The sequence below is a fragment of the Peromyscus leucopus genome, chromosome 4 (genome assembly GCF_004664715.2).
Source record: "Peromyscus leucopus breed LL Stock chromosome 4, UCI_PerLeu_2.1, whole genome shotgun sequence".
Taxonomy (NCBI): domain Eukaryota; kingdom Metazoa; phylum Chordata; class Mammalia; order Rodentia; family Cricetidae; genus Peromyscus; species Peromyscus leucopus.
In genome coordinates, this window is record NC_051066.1 from 79634656 (window position 1) to 79661234 (window position 26579).

At 46.2% G+C, this 26579-nt stretch overlaps 1 protein-coding gene across 4 annotated transcripts in view; it reads right to left on the minus strand.

Annotated features, from left to right (window-relative positions):
• Positions 1–1907: 1907 nt before the first annotated feature.
• The window catches only part of Tcp11l1 (t-complex 11 like 1), a 33010-nt gene continuing 8338 nt past the window's right edge, over positions 1908–26579 (minus strand). For 3 of the 4 annotated variants that reach the window (XM_028877892.2, XM_037205067.1, XM_028877893.2), the window contains 8 exons: positions 21176–21308; positions 19881–20001; positions 18828–19048; positions 13213–13349; positions 10815–11011; positions 8167–8348; positions 5562–5734; positions 1908–2618 (listed from right to left, as the gene is read on the minus strand). In XM_028877892.2, the coding sequence (XP_028733725.1) occupies positions 2416–2618; positions 5562–5734; positions 8167–8348; positions 10815–11011; positions 13213–13349; positions 18828–19048; positions 19881–20001; positions 21176–21308 (1367 nt within the window). In that variant the 3' untranslated portion in view covers positions 1908–2415. The remainder of the gene's footprint in view (positions 2619–5561; positions 5735–8166; positions 8349–10814; positions 11012–13212; positions 13350–18827; positions 19049–19880; positions 20002–21175; positions 21309–26579) is intronic. The other variant, XM_037205068.1, reaches the window with a different exon arrangement.

Below are 26579 nucleotides of genomic sequence, written 5' to 3' on the forward strand. Positions count from 1 at the left end.
TGGCCTTGAACTCATGGAGATCCACCTTCTCCTGCCTCTGGAGCTAGGATTAAAGGTGTGCATCAGCACATTCAGCACATTATTTTACTTGGAAACAAAAATCAGCATTAGAGTAGTTTGTAGCATGTATTTGGAGAAATCATCCTCAATACAGTCATTCTTTCTCTTTTTCAGGTGGGGGCTTGCTATGTACCCCAGGCTAGCCTTCTGCCTCAGCCTCTGAAGTGTTGGAATTTCAGGTGTACTCCCCCAGGCTAGGTTCACTATGCCCTCTGACCTGCATCCTGTCATCACTGGATAGTCTTCAGAGAGAATGTTCCTTTTGTCTGATGCCCAGGGACTCTGACTGGAGATCACCCCAACTTCATGGCTCTGCTCCTACTGTAATGTTCCAGTCAAAATACACACAGTAGTGCATATACTCCCCCGCCCCCACCCAGACAGAGTCTCTGTGTAACTTGGAGCCTGTCCTGGATCTCGCTCTGTAGACCAGGCTGGCCTCAAACGCAACAGAGATTCTCCTGCCTCTGCCTCCCAAGTGCTGGGATTAAAGGCATGGCCACCACTGCCTGGCTTACTTTTTTTTTTTTTCTTTAACAGATCATCTGTACCACATCCAAAGCACTCTCATGGTCATATGGTGTGTCGGGAATTCTGGTCACTCAAATTGCTTAAGAATTCTGCTCAAATACTGGGGAATTTTCCTCCTTATCTAGATTAGTGAGGGTGGGCTATTTTATCTGAAATACTTAAATCTAATTTCTGAATTAGAATTCCATCAGCACATTTGTGTATTCATCACAGTGGATTGATTATTCTCTTCTTTCCTGTTATACTAAACTATATACATCTATCTTTTAAGTATTAAAAGTAAAAGGATTTCATTTCTTTAGACTTCATACATAAGTGTGGTCATTTTTCTGTTTTTCAAGACAGTGTTTTTCTGTGTAGCTCTGGCTGTCCTGGAACTCATTCTGTAGATCAGGCTGGCCTCGAACTCACAGAGATCCACCTGTCTTTGCCTCCTGAGTGCTGGGATTAAAGGTGTGCGCCACCACTGCCCACCCAGCATGTTGTCTTGCTTTTGAAGGAGGCTCTCACTACGTAGTCCAGCTTAGCAAGTTCAACTTGCAATTCTGTTGCCTCGGCCTCCCTAGAGCTAAGATTACAGGTATATGTCACCATGCCTGGCTCCATAAGCCTCAGCTGCTGCCATCCTGCCTCAGGAACACTTCTGTAGAAAGAACATATTTCTGTCCTTGTTCATTTAAGGTGGAGTCTTTATTACCCAGGCTGCTCCTGAGTTCCTGGGCACAAACAATCCTCCTAGCCTTCAGGGAGCTGAAGTTACAAGAGCTTATGGCTTCTCAATGCCTGGTGTGTGTGTGTGTGTGTGTGTGTGTACATCTTTCATTAGATCATACCAGAGCCTTGTCCATGCTAGTAACCAGTAACCATTGTACTACATCCCAAGCTAACAAATAAGCTTTTACAAATCAAGTTCTATCCCACAGGTATGGCGGCAGAAGCCTGTAACCCCAGCACCTGTGAAGCAGAGGCAGGAGGACTCATGCAGGTCTGAGTCCACCTGTCCTACAAAACAAGTTGCGGGCCAGCCAGGGGTATATATATAGAGAGATGCTGTTTCAAAAATAATCATGATAATAAAAAATAAGACAACATAAATTATCAGTAACTCTCTGTCGGACAAAAGGGCTCTGAACGCTGGCTAGGCTGGACCCAAGAAGCAATAAATGGATAGAGGTGGAGATGAGTGGGACAGACCCTGTAAGGCTACAGATGACCTCATCACAAAACACCAAAAGGGGCCAGGCATTAGTGGCACGTGCCTTTAATCCCAGCACTCGGGAGGCAGAGGCAGGGGGATCTCTGTGAGCTTAGGCCAGCCAGGACTACAGAGCGAGATCCAGGACAGTCAGGGCTCCATGGAGAAACTTTGTCTTGAAAAAAGAAAAAAAGAACCCCTCACAGGAAGAGTAGTGGGAGGAGGGCTGTGAAGGGGCAATAGAACAAGGCATGGCCTATGATGTCAGCACGGAGATTCTGAGAAAGAATGACCCACAAGAGAGAAAGGCCCCGGGCTCCCAGGGAGAACCGACTCCTCCACCCTGATGCAGCAGGAGCAGAGACGGGCAGCCAACTGATGGGAGCTGAGTGCCCCCGTAAACTCAAGAGAACGAGAGCTTCTTGAGCTTGTAAACTTGCACTCGTAAATACAGTCCTCAAAACAGAACTCAGTGCATTCTTCAGCGAGTCTTTCCAACGGCGACACAGGAAGGTCTTCCCTCCGGAACCAGCGCTATCAGACAGGAGTGTACCGCATGCCATTCTTCCTCCACAGCAACGGCACTGCGAGAGCTTCTGAGGAGAGGGGCCGTGATGCAGCTGTGCGCCTCAGGAGCGGAGGAGCAGCTTACCGAGGATTGCGTCATAGTAAGGGCAGAACACCATCTTGTTATAGTTGACCAGGCGCACGAATTTCACTGCGACCTCTTCCAGCTCTTTCTGAATGGGACCCAGTCCCCCTGGCACCGTAGGCAACAGCTTCTGATGACCAGAGGCAAGGTGTGTCTCCAAGAAGGTAAAAACTCGGGACTCTGCAGTGGAAAGAAGAGTGATCAGGGGTGTCTCCTCCAGGGTGACACTGTACACATCCGATTCCGTGTCAGTTACTTTAGTCATCACCTTCTGGGGAGGCCTTTCCTAGTCACCCCAGATCAGATCTGCAGAACTTCGCAGTTCAGCGGGGAAGAACACATATATGCACACAGGGAGTCTGCAGCATTGGCCTGCTCTGCTCTCAGAGGAGCAGGACACTGAGGCTGACACTGGCCGTGGCCACAGGGCACACACGCACAAAGAAAGATAAGTAAAGCAGGAACAAGTTCGAATCCGGGGCTGGAGAGATGGCTTGCCCTAAGAGCACTGGTCTCTGAACACACACACACACACACACACACACACACACACACACACACACAATCTAGGCTGGGCATGGCAGCACATGCCTTTAATACCAGCAGAGGTAGATGGATCTCTGTGAGTTAAAGGCCAGCCAGACCTACAGAGACCTTGTCTCAATAAACAAACAGAATCTCAGAAAAATTGTTCGGAAAAATGAAGAGGGTTGAATGTGCACCTCCATGGTGGAGTACATGGCCCTGAGTTCAATTTCCATAACTGAAAAGGTCAGAAGGAAAGAGAAGGAAGAGAGGAGGACGAGTCCTGTCCCATTAACTCATGCTCTGGCTCTCATGGTTCAGCACAGGCTCCCTTCTTTGATGCTCACAGTGGAAGACCACAGCAGTCATCTCGTTGACACTTTTTAGCCATTCTAGAGACGGGAATGAACTTTTCAAACTGCCTGCCTTGCCTTCTGAACTGGGGTACACCCTCAAGTGCAAACTGGCACCTTTGAATCACAAACAGAAAGCACACTGACAGCTGTCTATTGATATTTTTTTTATGAATGTATTTTATTTTATGTTATTAAAGTTGCCTGTCAGAGCTATAGAGCATAGCTAGAGCGTGTGGTTAGAGAGCTAGGTAGATTCTGTGTGTTCAGGATACAGCCAGTATTGAGACATATGCCTAAGACCTGGAGGCGTACTTACAGCAGTGATGAGCAGTCATGGTTGGGTTTACAACCAATGATAAGGCAGAAAGACTATTAAACACAGACAAACAGGAAGTAGCTCTCTCTCGGGGAGGAGCACTGCAGGAGTAAGATTTTATCTCTGAGCTCTGACCTCTCGGCTTTCTCTTTTACATTGGCTCTGTGTTTCTTATTTTAATAAAGACGATTGGTTACATCTACAGGGTCCTACCCCTCTCCATTCCTAAAGGGATCTGGTTCTCCTGAGGTTCCCAGAGCTGGAAGCCCATCGGGAAGTGGAGGTCTGTTGTGGAATATTACTTTAACTGGGCAAAGATGTGTCACATTTGTTTAATGATATAAAGATGGGTTCCTTTGCCTGCCTAAGGCACCTGGTTGGTCTAATCAAAAGCTGAATGGCCAATAGCTAGACAGCAGAGGGACAGGCAGGGCTGGTGGGCAGAGAGAATGAGTAGGAGGAATCTAGACTCGAGGGAATGGAGAGAGAATGAGGGAGAATGAGAGGGAGACACTGGGGACCAGCCAGTCAGGCAGCCACCAGACAGACAGACATGGAGTAGGACACACAGAAGGAAAGAAAAGTAAAAAGCCCTGAGGCAAAAGGTAGATGAAGAGAAACACAGGTTAAATTAAGTTATAAGAGCCAGCGGGACAAGCCTAAGACAAGGCTGGGAACCCATAGCTGACAGTGAGTCTCCGTGTCTTTATTTGGGAGCTGGTTGGTGGCCCCAAAGAGAGTCTGCTGCAGAGGTCTTGTGTCACTCCTGCCAGGACTGTGTCTCTAACTGGCACTGCCATCAGGAAGCACATGATATGGTGAGACCTGAGCGGTATGGAGGCTTCAGGCTGTTCAAAGGCCTTCCCTGGTTGAGTACAGATCTCTATGATTTGCAGAAGCCTCCTCCTTAATGAGCCACAGGTTAAACTGTGGCTAATGCAGGGCTGGGATAAAGCAGGCTTGAAAAGAATGGTCATAGTTTTTTAAAAATCCACATTAGTCATTTTGTATGGCATATTCCTTAGTAATGAGGATCTGAGTCAAGGCCTGTGACACTGAAGTCAGAACTTTAAGATAACTGTGGCGTCTGTCCTCGCCTGTCCTCTTGGTCAGCCTCTCACACTGGTGACGAAGTACTCAGAAGCACTCATGGGCCCTCAGCCCTCTCAGACTGTTGCTGTAGCTGTCATTGGTTGTTTGGAGACAGGGTCTCACTATGGGGCTCTGGCTTACTATGTAGACCAGGCTGGCCTTGAACTCACAAAGCTCCTCTTGCCTCTATCTCCTGAGTGCTGAGTTAAAGGCCTGTACCATATGCTCAGCCCTCTCAGTTTCTTCTGAGGGCTTGTCCTCCAGCCCCTCTCTCCTGGTTACTTTTTTTTTTTTTCTGTCAACACAAGCTAAGGTCTTCTTGGAAGAGGAGCCTCAATTGAGAAAATGCCTCTATCAGATTGCCTGCAGACAGGTCTGGGGGCATTTGCTCCCCCCCCTCTCCTCAGCACAGGGTTTCCCTGTGCAGTCCTGGCTGTCCTGGGTCTCTGTGCCAAGCTAGTCTCAAACTCAGAGATCACCTGCCTCTGCTTCCCAAGTGCTGGGATTAAAGGTGTGGCCACCACACCTGGCCATTTTAGTGATTAACGACTGATGTGGGATACCCCAGCAAACTGTGAGTGGTGCCACCCTGAGAGGCCTTCTTGAGCTATATAAGAAAGCAGGCTGAGCAAGACAATACACAACACTCCTCCATGGCGTTTACTTCAGTCCCTGCCTCGAGTTGCTGTCCTGACTTCCCTCGGTGATGGAGTGTGACCTGACAATTCTAAGATGAACCAAATCCCCTCCTCTCCAAGTTGCTTTTGGTCATGGCGTTTCAGTACAGCAATAGAAAGTAACTAAGACACGCTCTAGACTGTTCCCCAAACATACCCACAATCCTGCGAATGGGGTCGTCAGGACTGGCCAGGGCCTGAACCTGGCCCTTGAGGGCAGCCTCCTTGTTGATGGAGAATGGGGGTGACCCACACAGGGAGAGGCAGCCGCTCACCTCCAGGCACACCTTCTCACCAATGGAAGTCAGAGCATCCTCCAGACGGAAGGAACTAGAACAGAGAAGGGAAAGGGAGCCGGAACAAAGGCCTCAGGAATACAAAGTCACATGCCCTGTCCCGCACTGAGTTTTGTGGGGACTTGTGGCTTTCTTCCCTGCTCCCTCACCTCCTAGGCTGTGCATCCCTGTGTATCATACCAAGATGGGTTTTTTGTTTGTTGACAGGGTTCATGTAGCTCAGGCTGGTCTACAACTCACTATGTAGCTGAGGATAACCTTGAACTTTGGATGTGCCTGCCTCTACTTCCCAAGTGCTGGGATTAGAGCTGTGTGCTACCACACCCGATCTATAAAACCTGAGGATGACGGCTCCGTGCATGTCACACACGTTAGGCGTGCACTCATCAACAGAGCCACATCCCCAGGCCTCAGAGCACAATGTCTCGCTCACGCCAGAGTAACCTTGGGACTAACTTCTATCTCCAAACACCTCCAGAGGAACACATAGAAACCAGAAATTTGGTAGCTATGGGACAAGAGTGGGGGCAGGGATAAACCCTTTTCATTGAGTACTCCGTGGTTTCTTCGTTTCTTTTTACCATGCTGGAGATCAAGTCCCAGACCTCATTCATGGTAAGCACTTTGCCTCCTGAGTATATCCCCACCCCTCTGCAGCTGCTTTGGTTTGGTTTGGTTTTTGAGACAGGATCTCAGGTAGCCGAGGCTAGCCATGAATTCCTGGTCCTCCTGTTTTACCTTTCAGGTGCTGGGATCACAAGTATTCGCCACCCTGACCAGCTTACATTAGATATTTTTAGAAGAAGACAATCCAAAAGAGAAAAGGAATAGCCTTGATCCCTTGGGAAGAGCCGTGAGGCAGCCTCCTGCTGGGAGGCCCATGAGAACGCCTTCTTTTCAGCTGTTTCACTCACAGCTGCTGTTCAGTTCACTCCGTGCGACTGCAAAGCAACAGTCTTCTGGGTCTAGAGCCTCTGTACTAAAGCACTTCTGGGAAGTAAGGGCGCGAGGCCCAGGACTCACTGCTGGTGCTGCTCCCCGGAAGTCTGCCCTGGCAGGGAACGGAGGGGACGGCCAAAGGTTGAACCTGGGCAACAGCATCAGCACAGGCCTCAGGTCAGCAGCGTCTCTGGCTGAGTCAACCACTTGTCACGGTGTGCGAATACAGCCGATGGCACTGGCCACACCCACTGACTGTACAAACTCTGCAGTACAATCCCTTTGTCAGGATGATGTCATGGTCAGCCAAGCGGCAGTGGTGCACACCTTTAATCCCAGCACTCAGGAGGCAGAGGCAGGCCGATCTCAGTGAGTTTGAGGCCCACCTGGTCTACAGAGTTCCAAGACAGCCAGGGCTACACAGAGAAACCCCGTCTCACAAAACAAAAACAAAGAATGGCCTCCATAGACTCTTATTTGAATGCTTAAGGAGTGGCATTAGGAGGTGTGGCCTTGTTGGAGTGGGTGTGGCCTTGTTGGAGTGGGTGTGGCCTTGTTGGAGGAATTGTGAGGTCTCAAATGCTCAAGCCAGGCCAGTGGCTCCCGCTCTTCCTGCTGCCTATGGATCCAGATGTAGAACTCTTGGCTCCTTCTACAGCACCATGTCTGCCTGCATGCTGCCATGCTTCCCCCCACCCCATGATGACACTGGACTAAACCTCGGAACTGTAAGGCAGCCCCGACTAAATGCCTTCCTTTATAAGAACTGCCACGGTCACGGTGTCTCTTCCCACAGTAGACACCCTGCCTTAGATGAGAAGGTCGGGGTGGGGGTGCACGGGCCCTTGTCAGACACAGGCCTTACTGAAACTACTCAGACCCACCCTATGTGCCATGAGTCACGGGAGCCATGTACTGGCCGTGTGGGGCAGCACCTGCTAGAGACTTCACAATGTGAGATTTCATACCTGATGGAATCATACATTGGTGGCAGAGCAGGCCCAAGATGTCTATGAGGTATGTTCAAAGGGCAGGGAGGTCATGTTATGGGTGCTCCCTGGAGGGGCGGAGTTTGTTTCTTCTGTGATCTTTCTCACCCACAGCTGGAGCAACTGGCTGTCCTGGGGGCCAAGGCCCAGGGTACATTGGTGGATTTCACAGCTAGTTGGTCGTGAAAGCAATTCGGTAATGGAAGGCAGTGGGGTGTTTTGTTGGTTGATTGGTAAATAAGACTAGGTTAGAAAAAAGAGGTTAAACATAGGGTAGGTCCCCCTGGGGGGTGTCTATTGCAGTTTCACATGCGTTAGTGTACTGGGCACAGTAGAAACTGAATTGCTCATTGTGGACCCCGAGCAGACATTTGAAAACCACAGTCTTAGAGCCTTGTTAAGTTTACAGTTCCCTTAACTTGGACATGACAGCCATGCCTAAACTGCAGGGAGGTCAAGTCTTTTCTATGCTCCTCAAGGCTGGCAAACTCCCACGGTACACCACAATTCCATCCACTGTAGGGCCCCAGCCACTTACGGCAGACGCATGTCCGTTAGCAGAATCTTCACTGTCATCTTGAGTTTCTCAGCAAAGTCAGCGTGGCCAGAAATCCCAGGTGCGGCGGTGCTGAGTGTGACGAGCAGCACAGACCCCAGGATGACCAGCTGCTCCAGCTGCAACTGGAGTTCTTGGAAACGAGACTGGTCCATCAGAACGGTCTGCAATGAATAGACACGTCACTGCCGAGCAGAGGCTCAAGCTGGCCAGCAGAGGGCAGTGGCGCCACACCTCCACCTGCCCTGTGGCGCCCTTTCCGATTTCCTGGACTCCTTTCAGAGCTGGTAGAGCTCTAAGCATCAGCTGAGGCAGGCCTGGAGATAAATCCAGACTCTACTTTCACAGCAGTGTGACCTCAGGCAAGTCTCCTTTCTCTTTCAGACTATGCAAAAAGGGGGTTCCTTTTGTACAGCTGCTTGAAAGATGAAGAAACCGGTGAGCAGGGGAGTGGCTGCGAGCCACGATCTCCGTAGAAGGTAGAGCGGTAGGAAGGGCAGGGTAAGAGGATGGAGCTAGAGTGGCCAACGCCTTCCCGTGTGTCCCAGATTTAAAAGGGAAGCATCCAAGTCCTGAGACCCCATCTTTTCCCCCCACAAACCAGGAAGTCACCGTGCTGACAGAAGGAGGAATGCCTTGAAGCAGAGCTACAATTATTCATTCACCTTGGCACACACGGCCCAAAGGAGACACAAGCGCTGGGCAGGCTGGGTACAGGCTGGGTATGGTGGCTCAGCCTACAAACTCCACCCCTCCACCCACACACACACACTCAGAAGGCTGAGTCAGGAGAATTGCTAGGAGTCTAAGGCCACCCTGGGATACACAGTGAGACCCTGTCTCAGAACAACAAACGAACAATAACAACCATCACCTCAGGTAAGGAGATAAAGAAAACAATAAAAAATGACAGACAGAGCAGAACTGATGCCCACAGGAAGCCACCTGAAGGTGGACTGCCTCTCATGTTAAAGAACCCAGTCTATAAAAATGTAGCATTGTGATTCCTTTAAGATTCCTTATAAGATTACCTTTCAAGATAAGTAATAAAGTAATTGGCTCTTTCTTTGTAACCACAAGACACAGCCTGCCAGTAAAAGACCCGACTGAGAAGAACACCTTGCTTGCTCACACAGTTAATCTATAACAAGTTGCTTGGGTACGAATGTATGTGGGTTCTTAGGATAATTTGTTTTTCACCTATAATATGTAAAATGTTTAATCATGTAAGGAATATGGAAAACATGCTGTTTTTTTACTTGCATTCATTCACTTGAAAAACAGAACATAACCACATTGTAATTTATATATTGCCTGAAAGATTTTGCTGGGTATATAAGCTATAAGGGAAATAACAGAGATAGAGTTAAATACAGTGAACATGGGTTAGAAGGAAAACATTAAGAATGAGAGCAGGAAATCACCAGGAAAATAAAGAATAGAGAATGCAAAGAAGAATAAAGAAAAGATCTGAAGGAAACCATCAAAAGAGTATCTTTTCTCCTAACCCCCTCAGATAAAATTCTAGTACACACAGATGCTGTGGATTTCCCTTTAAGCCCTGAGCTGCCTTGAGGCTGACCCCCTAGGCATCCATAAGCAACCACTGTATGGTACAAGCTAAGGAGGAATTATATCCATGATCGTTGTAGCATCACTCACAATGACCAAAATAAAGACTCAGACTAGATGTCCATCAGCAGAGGAGGGGATAAAGAAAATGTGTTTCATACACACAGGGGCATTTCATTCAGCCATAAAGAATAAAATTAGCCTGGTATGTGGCTCATACCTGTAATCGCAGCTTTCAGGAAGCATCAGCAGGTAGAAATCATTGTGAGTTCAAAGCCAGCCTGGACTACATAGTGAATTCTAGGCCACCCAGAGCTACACAGTAAGACCATCTCTCTGTGTGTCTCAAGAGAGAGAAAGAGACTCAGAAATAAGCACACTCTTCTCTCATAGGCACAATTTACATTCAGGGGTGTGAGTGTGAGTGTGTGTGTGTGTGCGCGTGTGTGTGTGTGTGTGTGTGTGTGTGTGTGTGTGTGTGTGAATGATATAAAAGCCAAAGGGAGACTGTTGAGGGAGAAAGGGGCTTAAAAGGAAAGAGAAATCTGGGCCTGGTGTGCACATCTTTGATCTCAGCACTAGGAGGCAGAGACAGGCGGATGGCTGGGAGTTCGAGACCAGTCTCGTCTACAGAGCGAGTTCCAGGGCAGCTAAGGGTACATAGGGACCCTTCCTCAAAGAGAGGGGGGAAGGGGACAAGAGAGAATAACAGGGAAGGGGAAAGACAATATTGCATGTTTCCTCATGTGTAGAGCACACACACACACACACACACACAAATACACACAGAAGGGGGGTTATTTGGAGAGAAAGGGGACAAGCAGAAGAGAGAGAAGGGATGATAATAGACGACTATGAGCAAAGTGCAGTAATATATAAGAAATGTCACAATGAAACCCAGTATTTTGTACACTGAAACATTCATAAAGAAGTAATCACAACTTCAAATGAAAAGAAGACCTTTTGCTCTGTGATTTATATCAGAATACCATGATTCTTTCAGAAAAGCTGAGCTGCGGGAGACAATGTATGAATAGTTAAGTGCCAGCAGCTCCTACCTCGGGGAAAGGTCTCCGGAAGTGGTCCCACTTCAGAAGCTTCAGGTAGGCATAATTCTGGACAGAGGCAGGGCTCAGCACTGCAGCATCCCCAGAGCCAGCAGCCCCTCCCCCAGCCGGCAGGGCGTGTTTGCACTTCTGAGTCAAAAGGTCATTTGAGGCCTCCTCCAGCCACTGGGTGACAAAGTCCAGGGAGTCTGTGGAAACAGGGCTGCATTCATCACCCGGACACTTGCAGGGACACTTGGAATTACCTTAAGGAAGAGCGGTCCTACAGTGACATCCAGGACAGAGAATGAACTTCGGAATCCACACAACTCAATCCAGATCACAGTATTGCTCATCGCTAGCTTCATGACCTCAGACAAGTCTGTCTGAGTAGAAGATGGTGGCGCACGCCTTTAATCCCAGCACTCGGGAGGCAGAAGGAGGTGGATCTCAGTAAGTTCGAGGCCACCCTGGTCTACAGAGTGAGTTCCAGGAAAGCCAGGACTGTTTGTTACACAGAGAAACTCTGTCTTGAAAAACAAAGAAACGCAGGACACCTGCTTCCCAGGCGGACAGCTCACTAGCCAGGCCTTGCCCCTGGTTTCTTCCTCTCTTCTCCAGTCCTGACCACTGCATTCGATGTGGCTGGAGCCCAGCTGACTCCAGTTCTGAGGGATGGTAAAACTTCTGGCCCCCAGACAAACAGGACGAGACACCCGCTTGACTTCCCTATGTAGCGAAGGTTTCCTGAGGGCCTACCTACCAGTCAGGACTCCCCCAGCCTGAGGTGTCTGGTGTCTACTCACTGCCTGGGGAGCACTGTCAGCGGGGCCCTCGGGGGCTTTCAGTGGTCATTGTGCTCCCGCTGCTTTCCTAGACTGAGTAACACAGCAGGTACCTCTAACAACATTCTGAGTGAAAAGGGCCTCTTGGGACAGTTGCAGCCCCGCTCGAGGCCGCCTCCAAACCACACAGGCAGCTGGGGGTCCAGCGGCTGTCAGCTCTTCCCGGATGCACAAAGTTCTCGATTTGGTCCTGACCACTGAGCCATGTGGCCTCCCTCTGCCTTAGCTTCTAGAGACAGCCTCTCTCTGTGGCGTCCGGCTTTGGAAACAAGCACTGGACTCTGACGAGCAGAGAGTCTAGGTAGGCTCCTCTTCAGCAATGGCGCCTTCACTGCGCCCGAGTCTCTGAGCATGACGCTATCCCGCTCTTTAGCCTGAGCCCGAGTCCCTGGGTCCTCCTGGCATCACCATGGTGCCGGACAGACTGAAGGGTGTGTCAGCCAATCTTCTTCCACTGCTTCTACTCTCCTCTGTCCACCCTGGCCCCAAGCACCCACCTGAATTAAACTTTGGGGGCCACTGAATTCAACAACTTGCTCAGGCAACACAATCTACTCGGGGACGCCCATTTCCATCTCCTCCTCAGCAAAGCTACATGAAATTCCTCATACGCTGCACCTGAAAGCACCCTAAAAACACACCCCGTCTAGACTCTTCAGTCAGCCGTTTGCCCAGTCATCCGAGGCTTGTGAAAATGCCGGTTTCCTCCCAGCACTTGGGGAGGCGAAGGCGGAACACTGCCATGGTTTAAGGCCAGCCTGCATTTCACAGAGAGCAAGGGGCCAACCTGGACTGCAGAGCAAGACCTGGTCTCCAAAACAAAACCAAAGCCGGGTGTGGTGCTGCACGCCTTAACCCCGGTACTAGAAAGGCAGTGCTAGCCAGGGCTACATAATATTTTGAGACCCTGTCTCAAAAACAAACAAACAAACAACAGAGAGTAAAAACTGGCATTTCCTGGTTGTGAAAACAGATTTCTGCATGGAAGAAAGGAGTTAGTGAAGTTCCCTGCTGTTCCCATAAGCAGAGAAAAGTTAATTAAAAGAGATTTGTCATGATTTTAAGGTCAAGACCCGAAATATAATTTAACTGAAACTGGTTATTTTCCTTGGAGGAAAATATTTAATCTAGCAATCTTCATTTTTTTCATTTTTACTCTCATGGTCTACCCACACAGCCCTTGTTTGTCAGTTGATTTATTTCTTATGATCTTGGTTTTGATGCTTGACAGCATCCCATGCTTTCCTTCTTCCGGTTACTCCAGTCTGAATTAGAAACAGTCTGGCTTTTTGGGGTATTTTTGGTTTTGGTTTGTTTTTCTGTTTTTGTTTTTGTTTTTTTCAAGACAGAGTTTCTCTGTGTAGCTCTGGCTGTCCTGGAACTCACTCTGTAGCCCAGGCTGGCCTCAGACTCAGAGATCCGCCTGCCTCTGCCTCCAAGTGCTGGGATTAAAGGCTACGCTAGTACCCGGCTCAGTTGTTGGCTTTTAGGTAACAACGAGTTACAGTAGCTAAAATACAACACAAAAGCCAACAATGAAAGGTGCAATGGAGTATTCAACTTACTCGGTTGCTTCTCCAACACCTCCTGAAACTTCTTCCTCTCATATTCAACTGATTGCTGCATGAGGTGTGGTCTAATGCTAGTGATTGCAAAGTTGGCCATGTCTACTTTCATTAGGTCCAACACAGAAAAGATTGCCCTGAAAAGAGAAAAGATTTAGAAGCAGGCAATAGTGGCATAAGCATAGTTTAAGGGAAAAGTGTAAATGCAAGTTTCCTGTCCTGACCACCAGGTCCCACATAAGTGACTCAGAAGCTGAATATAAATTACAAATGCTTGGCCAATAACTCAGGCTTGTTACTAGCTAATCTTTTTACTTTTTTTTAAAAGATGTATTTATTTATTATGTATAGTGTTCTGTCTGCATGTATGCCTGCACACACACCAGAAGAGGGCACCAGATCTCATTATAGGTGGTTGTGAGCCACCATGTGGTTGCTGGAAATTGAACCTCTTTCAGGACCTCTGAAAGAGCAGCAGTCAGTGCTCCTCACCTCTGAGCCATCTCTCCAGCTCCGCTAGCTAACTCTTACACTTAAATTAGCCCATATTTCTACTTATCCTTTGCCACATGGCTCATGGCTTGTTACCTCATTTTTTATGCGTCCTGCTTGCTTGGCGGCTGGCTGGCATCTCTGACTCCACTCTCCTTCTTCCCATCATTCTCAGTTTGGCTTTCCCGCCTAACTTCCTGCCCAGCTACTGGCCTGTCAGCTTTTTATTAACCAATGAGATTAATACATATTGATAGTGTAGAAAAGGATTGTTCCACAGCAGAAAAGAGAGATGTTTCATCTTAGAAAGGGCAGCAAAAGAAATCTGGAAAACCATGAGAAAAATGGATTAAGAAAATAAATTTGGGGAACTGGTAGATGGCTCAGTGGTGAAGAGCTCCTCCTGCTCTTCCAGAGGACCTGTGTTGGCTAGTCTTTTTTTTTTTTTTTTTTTTTTTTTTTTTGGTTTTTCGAGACAGGGTTTCTCTGTGTAGCTTTGCACCTTTCCTGGAACTCACAAAGATCCGCCTGCCTCTGCCTCCCGAGTGCTGGGATTAAAGGCGTGCGCCACCACCGCCTGGCGCCGGCTAGTCTTAAGTCAACTTGACACAAACTAGAGGCATCAGAGATAAGGGAGCCTCGGTTAAGAAAATGCCTTCATTGACTTGTAGATAGATTTTTCTCTTTGGACCTCCAGCTCACAAAAAAATGACATGGAGAATTATTATTAATTATGAAAGCTCAGCCTTAGCTTAGGCTTGTTTCTAACTAGCTCTTATAACTTAAATTAACCCATGTTTTTAATCTGTGTTCTTCTACACACTCATTACCTCATCTCCATTATGCCCATCCTGTTTCTTCTGCATCTGGCTGACGACTCTGCTTTCTTCTTCCCAGAGTGCTCTCTGTTCAGAAGTCCCTGCTATACTTCCTGCCTAGCTATTGGCTTTTTTTTTTTATATATAAGATTTATTTACTATGTATACAATGTTCTGTCTGCACATATCCCTGCAGGCCAGAAGAGAGCACCAGATCTCATTACAGATGGTTGTGAGGCACCATGTGGTTGCTGGGAATTGAACTCACGACCTTTGGAAGAGCAAGCAGTGCTCTTAACCTCTGAGCCATCTCTCCAGCTGCTATTGGCTTTTTATTAAACCAATCAGTGATACATCTTCACACAGTGTAAAGGAATTTTCCACAACAAAGATGAGGCTGTAGGCAAGCCTGTAGGGCATTTTCTTAATTAGTGATTGATGAGGAAGAGCTCAGTCCATTGAGGGTGGGGCCATCCTTGGGGTGGTGGTCCTGGGTCTATAAGAAAACAGGTTAAACACACCACAGGAAGCAAGCCAGTGAGCAGCATTCTACTACGGCCTCGATATCAGCTCCTACTTCCAGGTTCCTGCCCCTGCTTGAGTTCCTGACTTCACTGTTTTTGATGATGAACTTTATATGGAAGTTTATGTGGAAGTGTGAGTGAAATAAACCCTGTCCTCCTCAAGTTGCTTTTAGTCACGGTGTTTCATCAAAGCAATAGTAACCCTAACTAAGACAAATTGTTACCAAGATCATGGGGTATTGCTGTGACAGACCTGACCATGCTGTTTTGGGAGGATTGTGGAAGGACTTTGGAACTTTGGGCTAGAAAAGCCATTGAGTGTTCAAAGCTTAGCGACCTTTCCTATGGGAGCTTGGAAGACAAGAATGTGGAGAGCAGAGCAGATGATGGAGGCCTGGCTGGTGAGGTTCCAGAGGGAAGTCTGAGAGTCACTTAAGGACTCTATCAAGGCTGTTTGCTATTTTGAGTTGACAATCTGTGGTTCTGGTTAGCTGGGGCAGAAGAGTCAGCTGTGACTAACAAGAGACCAGAACCACCGAAGTAAAGCCTTTGCTTTACTGGGATAGTTGATGCTGGTCAGCTGGAGCCAAGAAACTGGTGGTGATGAAGAAGAGACCAGCATCACTGAGGTGCCATCTTCTGGGAAGTGTTTCCTCAGTCAGCACACAGAAGCTGTGTTCCAGAGGTGGCCAAGGTTGTCCCTGTACTGGCAGTTGAACTTGGTGATGTACAAAAGTCACCCAGGTTGTACTGGTTTTGAAAGCATGAAGGAGTCATAGAGAGCAGCTGAAGCTTGGCACCAGGAGAGGCCAGGGGACGCCACTGGTGAAGGTGCGGCCAGAATGGAAGGGAAGCCCAAGGGCTGAAGGGGTCATGCAGAGAAACTGAGGCTTGGCACCATCAAGAGAGCCCAGGACACACTATTGGTGAAAGTGCAGCCCAGTTGCAGCAGCAGATTTTGGGGATGCCAGTACCACAGGACAACCACCAAAAACAGCAGCAGCCGCGGAGGAGTGGAGCCAGCCTGAGCCTAAAAGATGAGTTGTGAGTGTAGCAGGGGGCGGAGTCTGGGAAAGGGCCCAGGCCCTCTGGAGGAGCCCAAAACATGAGGGAATCCCAGATGCTGGACACGGAACGGTGTACACAGGGGAGTTTGGCTTTGCTTTGATCTGTTTATAATTGTGCCCTGGTTCTTCCCTCTTGAAGCAAAAAAGCATTTAACTTAACTTTGATTTTTGTAAGAGCCCACAGGTGAGAGACTTTGAGTTTTTTAAAGAGATTTTGGATTTTTAGAAACTGGACATTTTAAAGAGACTGAACTTTTTTTTGTTTGTTTTTTTCAAGACAGGGTTTCTTTGTGTAGCTCTGGCTGTCCTGGAACTCATCTGTAGCCCAGGCTGGCCTTGAACTCTTAGATCCACCTGACTCTGCCTCCTGAGTGCTAGGATCAAAGGAATGCACCACCACCGCTTGGCTGAGGAGACTGAACTTTTAACATGTTTAAATTTGTAAAGACCATGGAACTCTTAAAGTTATTTACATTTATATTATAATATTAATATGATTGTGCCATTTTGCACATAAATGAGAAAGGAAAGGTTCTAACAGAAAAGTGATGTTTGTGTGTCAAGCTGTGCTGGGCTAGTTTTATGTCAACTTGACACAAACTAGAACCATCAGAGGAAGGGCCTTAGTTCAGTTCCCAGCACTAGGCTGGGTAGCTCTCTGGCCTCCTCAGGCATCTGCACTACATGCACATGCCCACAGACAGACAAACAGACATAAATATAATTAAAAAGAAAATAACAATCTTTTCTAAAAAGTAAAACAAATTTGGAAAACAAACACTTAACTAATGGCTTGAAAGACTGCAAAATTTGCCTGGCGGTGGTGGCGCACACCTTTAATCCCGGCACTCAGGAGGCAGAGCCAGGTGGATCTCTGTGAGTTCGAGGCCAGCCTGGTCCACAGAGCGAGATCCAGGACAGCCAAGACTACACAAAGAAACCCTGCCTGAAAAAAAAGTGCAAAATGTTGAGGTGCGTTGAAGCCCCTTACCCTCACTCCTGCTCCTCACTGGACACTGCCTTTGCAGCCCAGAGCGTGGTCCTGGCGGCAGAGGAAGGATGGGGTCTTGACCTGAGCTGCAGCTCTTGGTGGTTGTGCTTACAAAGGAGTCACTTTCTAAGCAAAGAATGAAAATCAACCAGGCGAGGTGGTGCACGCCTTTAATCCCAGCACTCTGAAGGCAGAGGCAGGAGGATCTCGGTGAGTTTGAGGCCAGCCTGGTCTACATATCAAGTTCCAGAAAAGCCAGAACTACACAGAGAGACCTGTTTCAAACAAAATAAAGAACAAAGATTAACTTTCTCCTTTCTTCCCCCTCTTTCCCCGTCTCTGTGTTTTAGGAGGTATTGTATGCTCTAATTAATTCAGTGATGTAATTGCTAGTTCACACTCTGTACCCAAAGACAAACTCCTGGCCTGCTTCTGAGAGTGCCTTCTATCCTGCCTGGCCTATACCATGACCAAGGACAGCTAAGTGCCCACATGCAGGAGGTAAGAATCCAAGTTAAGAACCCAAGGCTCAGGGGCTGGAGGGATGGCTCAGCAGTTAAGAGCACTGACTATTCTTCCAGAGGACCCGGGTTCAATTTCCAGGACCCACATGGCACCTCACAACTGTGTGTAACTCCAGTCCTAGAGAATCTGACACCCTCATGCAGGCAAAACACCAAAGCACATTAAAAAAAAAAAAAAAAAAAAAAAAAAAAAAAAAAAGAACCCAAGGCTTGCTGGACACAGTGGTGCACACCTTTAATCCCAGCACTCAAAAGGCAGAAACACTTGGATCTCTGCGAGTTTGAGGCCAGCTTGGTCTACAAGGTGAGTTCCAGGACAACCAGGGTTACAAAGAAAAATCCTATCTCAAAAATATCAAGAAAAACAAACAAACAAACAAACAAACAAAAACCCAAGGCTCGGGTGTAGACGTGGCCCTACACAAAAGCAGGAATGGGATCAAATGTGCTCCCAGGCCCATGGCCCTTCAGAACCACAGCCTTCCTCTCCATGTACAGGAAAGGATGCATTTGGAGGCCTCCCCCTGCTCCTCCGTCCAGCTCACACATCCACAGCAGCCCACCTGTCCTGGAAACAGTCCTGGCAGTTCTCTACGGCCACCCACAGGGAAGCAAAGGCCATCAGAAACTGCCCATGGGCAGCTGTTGACTTACAGTAACCCCAAACTGCTCATACAGTGCTTTCAAAAACCAGGGGGCTGGAGAGATGGCTCAGAGGTTAAGAGCACTACTGCTCTTCCAGAGGTCCTGAGTTCAATTCCCAGCAACCACATGGTGGCTCACAACCATCTAAATGAAATAAGTAAATCTTAAAAAAAAAACTTCAAAACAAAACAAAATGAACAAACAATCAGATCTCCCGACTTCTCTTTATAAAAGTCAAAAGATTGGACAACCTGGTCATCACAGTCACGACCAGCTGGAACTGCTTGCTATCTCCCTTGTTTATTTTATTCTTCATTCATTCATTCATCTATTCATTCATTCATTTTTAAGACAGTATCTCACTATGTTCCCCAAACTAGATTTGAACTCAAGATCCTACCTTAGCCCCTTAGTCCCTGGAAAAACAGTGGCTGTGAGTAGCAGAATTCCTACATTTCTGTGTTTTATGTATTTGTTTTAGAAACATTTTTGAAATGACTGAGTCCCTGCAAGCAGGTTTCAGCCAGGTGTACTGTGATGGACACATTCCATACCTGAAAAGAGGCACTATTTCCTTAATGTCCTTTAGCTTTTTAACTTCCTCATCTCGAGCAGGTGCACACAATGTCCCCATCATGCCAATAATGAATTCTGCCAGCTTGGCAATGTCTAGGGCCCCATTCTCTGCTTCCTGTTTAATCAGATCCAGATCCAAGACCTCGGTTATCTGGTCTCTTAGTCTAGTGTGACCAGGCAGCAAGAAAGAGAGCAGGGTCTACAAGAGAGCACAGCTAAGTTCATTCAGAGTTTCTTCGTTAGGCATCTTTATTGTGCACAAAAGAGTTGATAACTATTCAAAAGTAAAGGATCACCAGCTGCTCTTATGACACTGCACATATTTTTAGCCTCTTAACAAATCTACAGACAAACATGCATATGAATCATTTAGAATAGCTATTTAAGCCTTGTTCATATTCTAGCAATTGCTTGGATGCAAGAGAAAACTGGCAGTTTGTGGGTTGGTTTGTGTTTGTCCTTTGAGGCAGGGTCTTGCTGTGCGGTTCAGTCTGGCTACAAGCTAGAGACCCTTCTGCCTCAGCAAACCAAGTGCTAGGATCATGGGTGTGTCTTACCACGTGTGGCTAAAAATGGTTAATGAGAAGCAAAGGAGAGGACAGTTGCTATGGAGCCTGTGGCCAAGCGCTCTTTCCTATTTTCCCAGCTAGTTCTTCAGAGGGTGGTAAAGCCACTGCAGAAAGTCCTTCCACCTATGGCCTTCTCAGCCCCAAGGCACAGTCGCTTTTTGGCCAACATAAACTGAATGTGTCCATACCTATTAAAAATTTATAAATACTCTATATCTCATAATGTAAGTTTTGTTGTCTCTGAGGAATGAACGTTTTCTTTGTTGTTCAAAAGTAGTGCCTTCAGGTGATCACGGCTTGGTTGAAAAATTTTTAAAGGGCCAGTGGTGCTAAATCATAAGTACTCAATCCAAATTCCTTCAATTAACGTAACTTTATGACCCTCAATCTCTTTAGAGTCTTCTGGCATAGTAACACAGGCTGAATGGACAATCCCTAAGCACAGTTCATTCTCTGCCTTACCTCTTTGATCTCTCCTACAAGTTTGATGGCATGGTCATATGTTGGGGGGTCTTCACTTAGCTGGACACTCAAGCAATCCCAGAATGCTTTATGTACAATCTCCTTTACTCTTTTCTCCAAGCTGAAGACAACAAGAAAAAATAGAAAGACAAATAAATATAATACTATATATATATACATATATCTCTGAGTTTAAATAGTTTTCAAAGTCATAAATTCTATGATTGTAGGGTAACAAATCTTCAAAACCATAGGAACCAAGGAAAGCCACCCCGGACATAAGAGTGAATCCAGTGACTAGCATATACTGATGCCTGCCATAAGGAGAGCAGACTAGAGGCTGCAGAGATGGCTCAGTGGCTATGAGCATTAGTTGCTCTTGCAGAGGATGTGGATTTACTTCTCAGCACCCACATGGCAGCTCACAACCATCCAGACATAACTCCAGTTCCAAGATTCAACACCCTCTTCTGACCTCTGCGGGCACCAGGCATGCACACAGTACACAAACATACATGCAGGAAAATCCACTCATATACATAAAATTTTAAATTTCTTAAAGACTGGAAAATTCAGAGTTGCTAATTTTATTTTCTCTGACCTCAGCAACATCCTATGATACGTACATGTGACATATATGTGAATACAGGTTCCCACAGAGGCCAGAGGCAATAGATCCCCCTGGAATGGAGTTACGGGTGGTTGTACACTGCCCAACGTGGGCGTGTGGACTTGAACTCAAGTCCTCTTGTGAGAGCAGTAAGTACTCTTGACTACTGAGCCATCTCTCCCGCCTTCAACTTTTATTATTATTGTTTGGTTTTTGTTTTTTGAGATAGGGACTCATGTGGCCCTGGCTGGCTTCTAACTTGCTCCGTAGTCGAGGATGACCTTGAACCGAGCTCCTGCCTCCACTACCTGAGTGTTGGGATTACGGCATGGGCCACCTCACCTGGCTCCCTTGTCTTCCCGTAGTTTAGGATCTGGCAGAGCTCGGAAGTTAAATACCAACAACGACACAGCTACAGGAGACGAAGGGAGCGAGGCCTGGAAAGAGTGAAACGGCTAAACCCTAACAGAGCAAGACGGCCCGGCAGATGCCAGGCTCCAGGCCCTCTCCTGCGTCCTGGAGCCTCCGTGGCTTTCAGACCCGTGTTCACGACAGTCACTCCTCACCTAGGAATGTTTTTAGCACTGATGTACAAAAGGAAGAATGTACTTGAACACACTGGCATCGAATGAAAAGCCATTCCCAGAACTGGGAAATGCTCTAGTAAACACGTCCACGCACGCACCTGCCTTCTGCTAATTCAACGGCGTTAATCCGGAAGTCTCCATTGACGACAATCTCGTGGGCTAGAGCCATGTTGGTGACTCCTTTCGCTGTTTCTAGAAGCTCCTCCACAGTGACCAGTCGTGGAGGACTAGCTGTAAGAGGAACCCCGTGGAAGAAGTCCGTTAAGCTAAGGCCTGTGTGGTAGCTGCAGCGATACCTGTACCCCAACATTTCAAACAACAATAGGTTTAGCCTTTTCTTTTTACCTAGAATCCTAAAAGTAACAAGCATTAACCTAATACACAAAACATATGGTTCCCACTAAGACTGGAAAACAGTAGAGTAAATTGGGATTGAAAACTTAAATGTCAGGTTTTTATTGTCCCAATAAGCTAAGGTTTGTGTTCTGCCTCTGCTAACTCCTGTCGTTCCAAAAGGGAAACTACACAGATTTACAGTCTTGTCTCGGCCTCAGTGATCCCACTCAGGGGGAGGGGCCTGCTGCCAGACCCAATTTGTGTCCATCCCTGGAACCCGCATGGTAGACGACAGACAACTGACTCCCGCATGCTCTCCTTTGACCTCCGCGTGTGTACCATGGCATGTGTGAGTCCATAAACACACACATTCAAACACAAATAAACACACTGTAAAAAGATCTGCTTCCACAAACAACTTACGTTTGCAGTAACACTGACATTCTCAAAATTAAAATAGCATTAAGTCTTGCAGAAGCTTAAAGCTGCTACCCTGGAATTCACGAGATGGCTCAGTAAGTAAAGGTGCTTGTGCCCAAGCCTGACGACCTGAGTTCAATCCCTGGGACCCACACTATGAGAGAACCCAACCCACAACTAGTCTTCCAACCTTCACACAGACATACACACACACACACACATATAGACACACATACACACAACAGACACTATACACACAGAGAGAAACACTACACATGCACATAGACACTATACATACAGGCACTACACACACACACATAGACACACACACACAGACACTATACACACACAGAGATAAACATGACACACGCACATAGACACTATACACAGACACTACACACACACAGAGACACTATACACAAACACATAGACACTACATACAGGCACACACTGACACTACACACACAGACACACAGGCACTACACACATACACACAGACATTATACAGACAAACAGAGACAAACACAAACATATACTAAATGTTAAAAATTTTTAAAAGGGTTGGGGATTCAGCTCAGTGGTAGAGCGCTTGCCTAGCAAGTGCAAGGCCCTGGGTTCGGTCCTCAGCTCCAGGGGAGGGGGATTTTTAAAAAGAAAAAGTTACCTTAAGCAGGGCATGAAAAAAAGTTACCTTACGGTGGTGCATGTCCTACAATTCCAGAACTTGGGAAATAGAGGCAGGAGGATCAGGAGTTCAAGGTCAGTTTCAGCTACATAACAAGTTTAAGGTCAGCCTGGGTTACATATGATAATGTCTCAACATCAAAACCTAGTACAGGGCTGGGCGGTGGTGGCGCACGCCTTTAATCCCAGCCCTTGGAAGGCAGAGGCAGGCGGATCTCTGTGAGTTCGAGGCCAGCCTGGGCTACCAAGTGAGTTCCAGGAAAGGCGCAAAGCTACATAGAGAAACCCTGTCTCGAAAAACCAAAAAAAAAAAAAACCTAGTACAGGATAGAAAGAGACTATAAGATAGATCTCTGTAGCTTGCCAATGAAGAGCCCTGAAGGGAGGGGACACTAGAACTCTACAGTATACAGCCTGCTAAATCAAAGACTGAAGAAGTCAGCAGGAGGCCCCCCCTGCACCCCCACTCTTTCCTGCACGTCCTGCAGCTTTTGCTCCTGGGCTGACTGCAAATGTCTCAGAACTGTTCTCCATGCCTTCATCTCTCTCAGTACAGCCTGAGATTCAGCTTCCACATCCAAAGTTCAGGTAAAGTTCTCTCCTGGTGCTCTGAACCAGGGAGCAGGGGGTAAGTTTACTCCTAGGGAGCCGGAGGCCAGGCTTCTCCAGCTTTTAACTACAGGGAAGCAGGGGAGGCTGGCTGCTGGCCCCTTGAAGGGTTTTGGCTTTAGTGTCTGGCAGGGCAGAAGAATTTTTCTTGCACTGGTCTCAGGCTGCTGCTGACAGTCCTGAGCTGGAGACTTCATTAGTCCCTGGGATGGTGATAATGATAAGCGATGTCGCTGTTTACCCAGGGCTTAACAGATGAAAGGTTCTTAGGTTAGAGAAAAATGTTTCCTTCTAACTTTTTTCTTTCCTTTTGCTCCCTGAAAAAGGAACTAAGTCTAAGAGCTGGCCATATCCTGTTTGGCTAAAAAAAAATTTATTGAATGGCATATGGGAAGTTATGGACTATTGAGAATTCTTCCTCACAAAATTCTCAGCATGTTGGAAAAAGGTACCACCACGGGGCTGAGTGTAGATAAGAAATATGGGTTAATTTAAAATGTAGGAGTGGGCTAGAGAGATGGCTCAGGGGTCATGAGCACCTCCTGCTCTTCCAGAGGTCCTGAGTTCAATTCCCATCAACCACATGGTGGCTCACAACCATCTGTAATGAGATCTGGTGCCCTCTTCTGGCCTGCAGGGATACATGAGGGCAGAACACTGTATACATAATAAATAAATAAATGTTTAAAAAGTAAAATAAAATAAAACGTAAGAGCTGGTTAGTAACAAGTCTGAGCTATCTGCCAAGCATTTATAATTAATATTAAGTCTCTGTATGGTTATTTGGGAGCTGGCCCACAGTTCCAATGAAAAACTCTGCCTACAAATGGCATATCAACATGGAGCACCTACATCCACATAAGACTGGAGAAAGCTTTAAAAAGGTTCTAAACGCACAAAAATGGAGGCAAACGTAGCTTACTAGTCTAGTGTCTCTCATGTCAACAGCAGTAGAGAGACATGTCTCCCAGCAGCTGCCTGCGAGATGGAACCAACTGCCAGCCACCATGTGCTAGTGTCATATACTAAACTGAGCAGTGCCAGCAGCTGACATAACAATTTGATTCATCTCATGCCATCAAAAAACAATACAGAAAAGACAAACCCAAATGGAAAAAAAAAAACTAATCAGGCTACAGTATGTTTAAAAATATGCATAGGCTTGGGAGAGAAAAAAGAAAGAGTATATACAGTCATAGATTTAAAAATAGTTTAAAAATAATAAAGTCTTTAAAAAGGAGTAAAGTAATAATAATAATAAATAATCCATGTAAAGATGGGAAATACATAGAAACATTGAATTATGGAAACTGCTAGATTAAATCAACCTATGTATTTTAAAAGTATCTTGACTTTAAAATGGAAGTCAAAAGGTATGTTGTTTTGGGGAAGAGGTTATGCTTTTATTTCTACAGGAAATGAGAGGCTATGGATTAATTCCAGGTTGATATGGACATCATGAAATGTGTAGGCAAATGGATGGAACTAGATAAAGTCACCCTGAGTGAGGTAACCCAGATCCAGAAACACAAACATGGTATGTAGTCAGTCACTCATAAGTGGATACTAGATATAAAGCAAAGGATAACCAAGCTACAATCCATAACCCCAGAGAAGGTAGGTAACAAGGAGGACCCTAAGAGGGACATGTAGATTTCTCTAGGAAGGGGAAATAGATTAAATCTCCTGGGCAAACTGGGGGAGGGGGATAGGGTCAAAGAAACTGCCATTGCTTCAAAAGCTGACAGTATATTGTCCAAATTGGACCAGTATGATGCAAAAAAAAAAAAAAAAAAAGTGACCACCAAACTTTGCCAAGACAAGGGAGAACAGTCCTTCAAAATTTCTTGCTTCTCAGAAATGTCTGTCAGATATATTAGGCCTATAGGCCAAATATGGATACCCCAATGTTACAGAACTTTGGGTGACTGGTCAGGCAGCCAGATGTCACTCTTGTTCTAGAGTCTTTGATGGGGTTAAAGACTAAATAATTAAACTTTTCCTTAGTTATGATAAAAGTTAAATTAGGTATAAAACTTTAGACTCACAAAGATAAGATAAATAATGGAGTATTTTCTCTAATTTTGCCAAATACAAATGGATTTATTTGTATTTGGATATTATAATTGTAATTCTTACTTGATAACTGTTTTTGTTATATATAATTTTATTATGTTAAAGTTAAAACCTTCCTTTTTAATTAGACAAAATGGGGGAAATGTTGTGGAACAATCTTTGTACACTGTAAATATGTATTACTCTCAATGGTTAATAAAGAGCTGACTGGCCTATAGCTGGGCAAGAAGAGATTGGGTGGGAGAGCCAGACTAGGAGGGTGCTGGGAAGAAGGAAGGAGTCTGAGGGTCCAGAGCAAGACAAAGAGGAAGGAGGAGATAAATGTGTCATACTGAGATAAGGTACTGAACCATGTGGTAGAACATAGATAGAAATATGGGTTAATTAAATGTGTAAGAGCTAGTTAGTAACAAGCCTATGCTATCAGCCAATCATTTATAATTAATATTACATCTCTATGTGGTTATGTGGGAGCTTGCCAGCAGTCCTGACAAAACCCCCCACCTACACAGTATAGTCAGGACTATTACACAGAGAAACTATGTCTGGAAAAAACAACAACAATAATAACACGGAAGATATGTCACAAGAGAAAACACAGGTAAAGCACTTGACAGAGCACACAGCTAGCTCTATAAGATCCCACAACTCAGTAACAGACAATTACCAACAAGAAGTGGGCAAAAGAGTCAAACACTATATCAAAGAAGATATACAAATGCCTAGAAAGTACATGGAAAGATGCTCATTGTCATTAGGGAAATGCAAATTAAACCAGTATGAGCTGTAACTACACATCTACTAGTTCCGTCCAGAAGTAGAAAGACTGACCATGCCAAATATGCTGAAAACTGGCACAAAGGCAGAGTGTCTGAACTTATATGTGGAGTGGGGTATTAAGCAACAGTCAATGTGGTTTCTTTGTGTGTGCATGTGTGTGCACGTATGAGTGAATTGGGGCCAGAGGTCAGTCCTGGATGTCATTCCCCAGGAGCCATCCATCTTGTTTTTTGATCTATGTTCTGGAACTTGGAACTTACCAAGAATGCTAGGTGGCCAGCAAACTCTGCAGATCCAGTTGTCTCTGCCTCTTCTGGTCTGAACTATAGACATGTGCCACCTTACCTAGCTGTTTTATGTGGCTTATGGGATTCAAATTCAGGTCCTTAAGCTTGGGCAAAGACGTTACCAATTGATCTATCTCCTCAGGCATCCAGGTAGTTTCTTATAAAGCAAAACATATGTTTACCACATGTCCCAGAAATCCCATTCCTAATCCATTACCCAAGAAAACAGAAAGTAGGGTCATGTAAAGACTTCTGCTCATATATTAATAATTGTATTCACAAAACCTTGACAAATCCAAATGTCTATTAA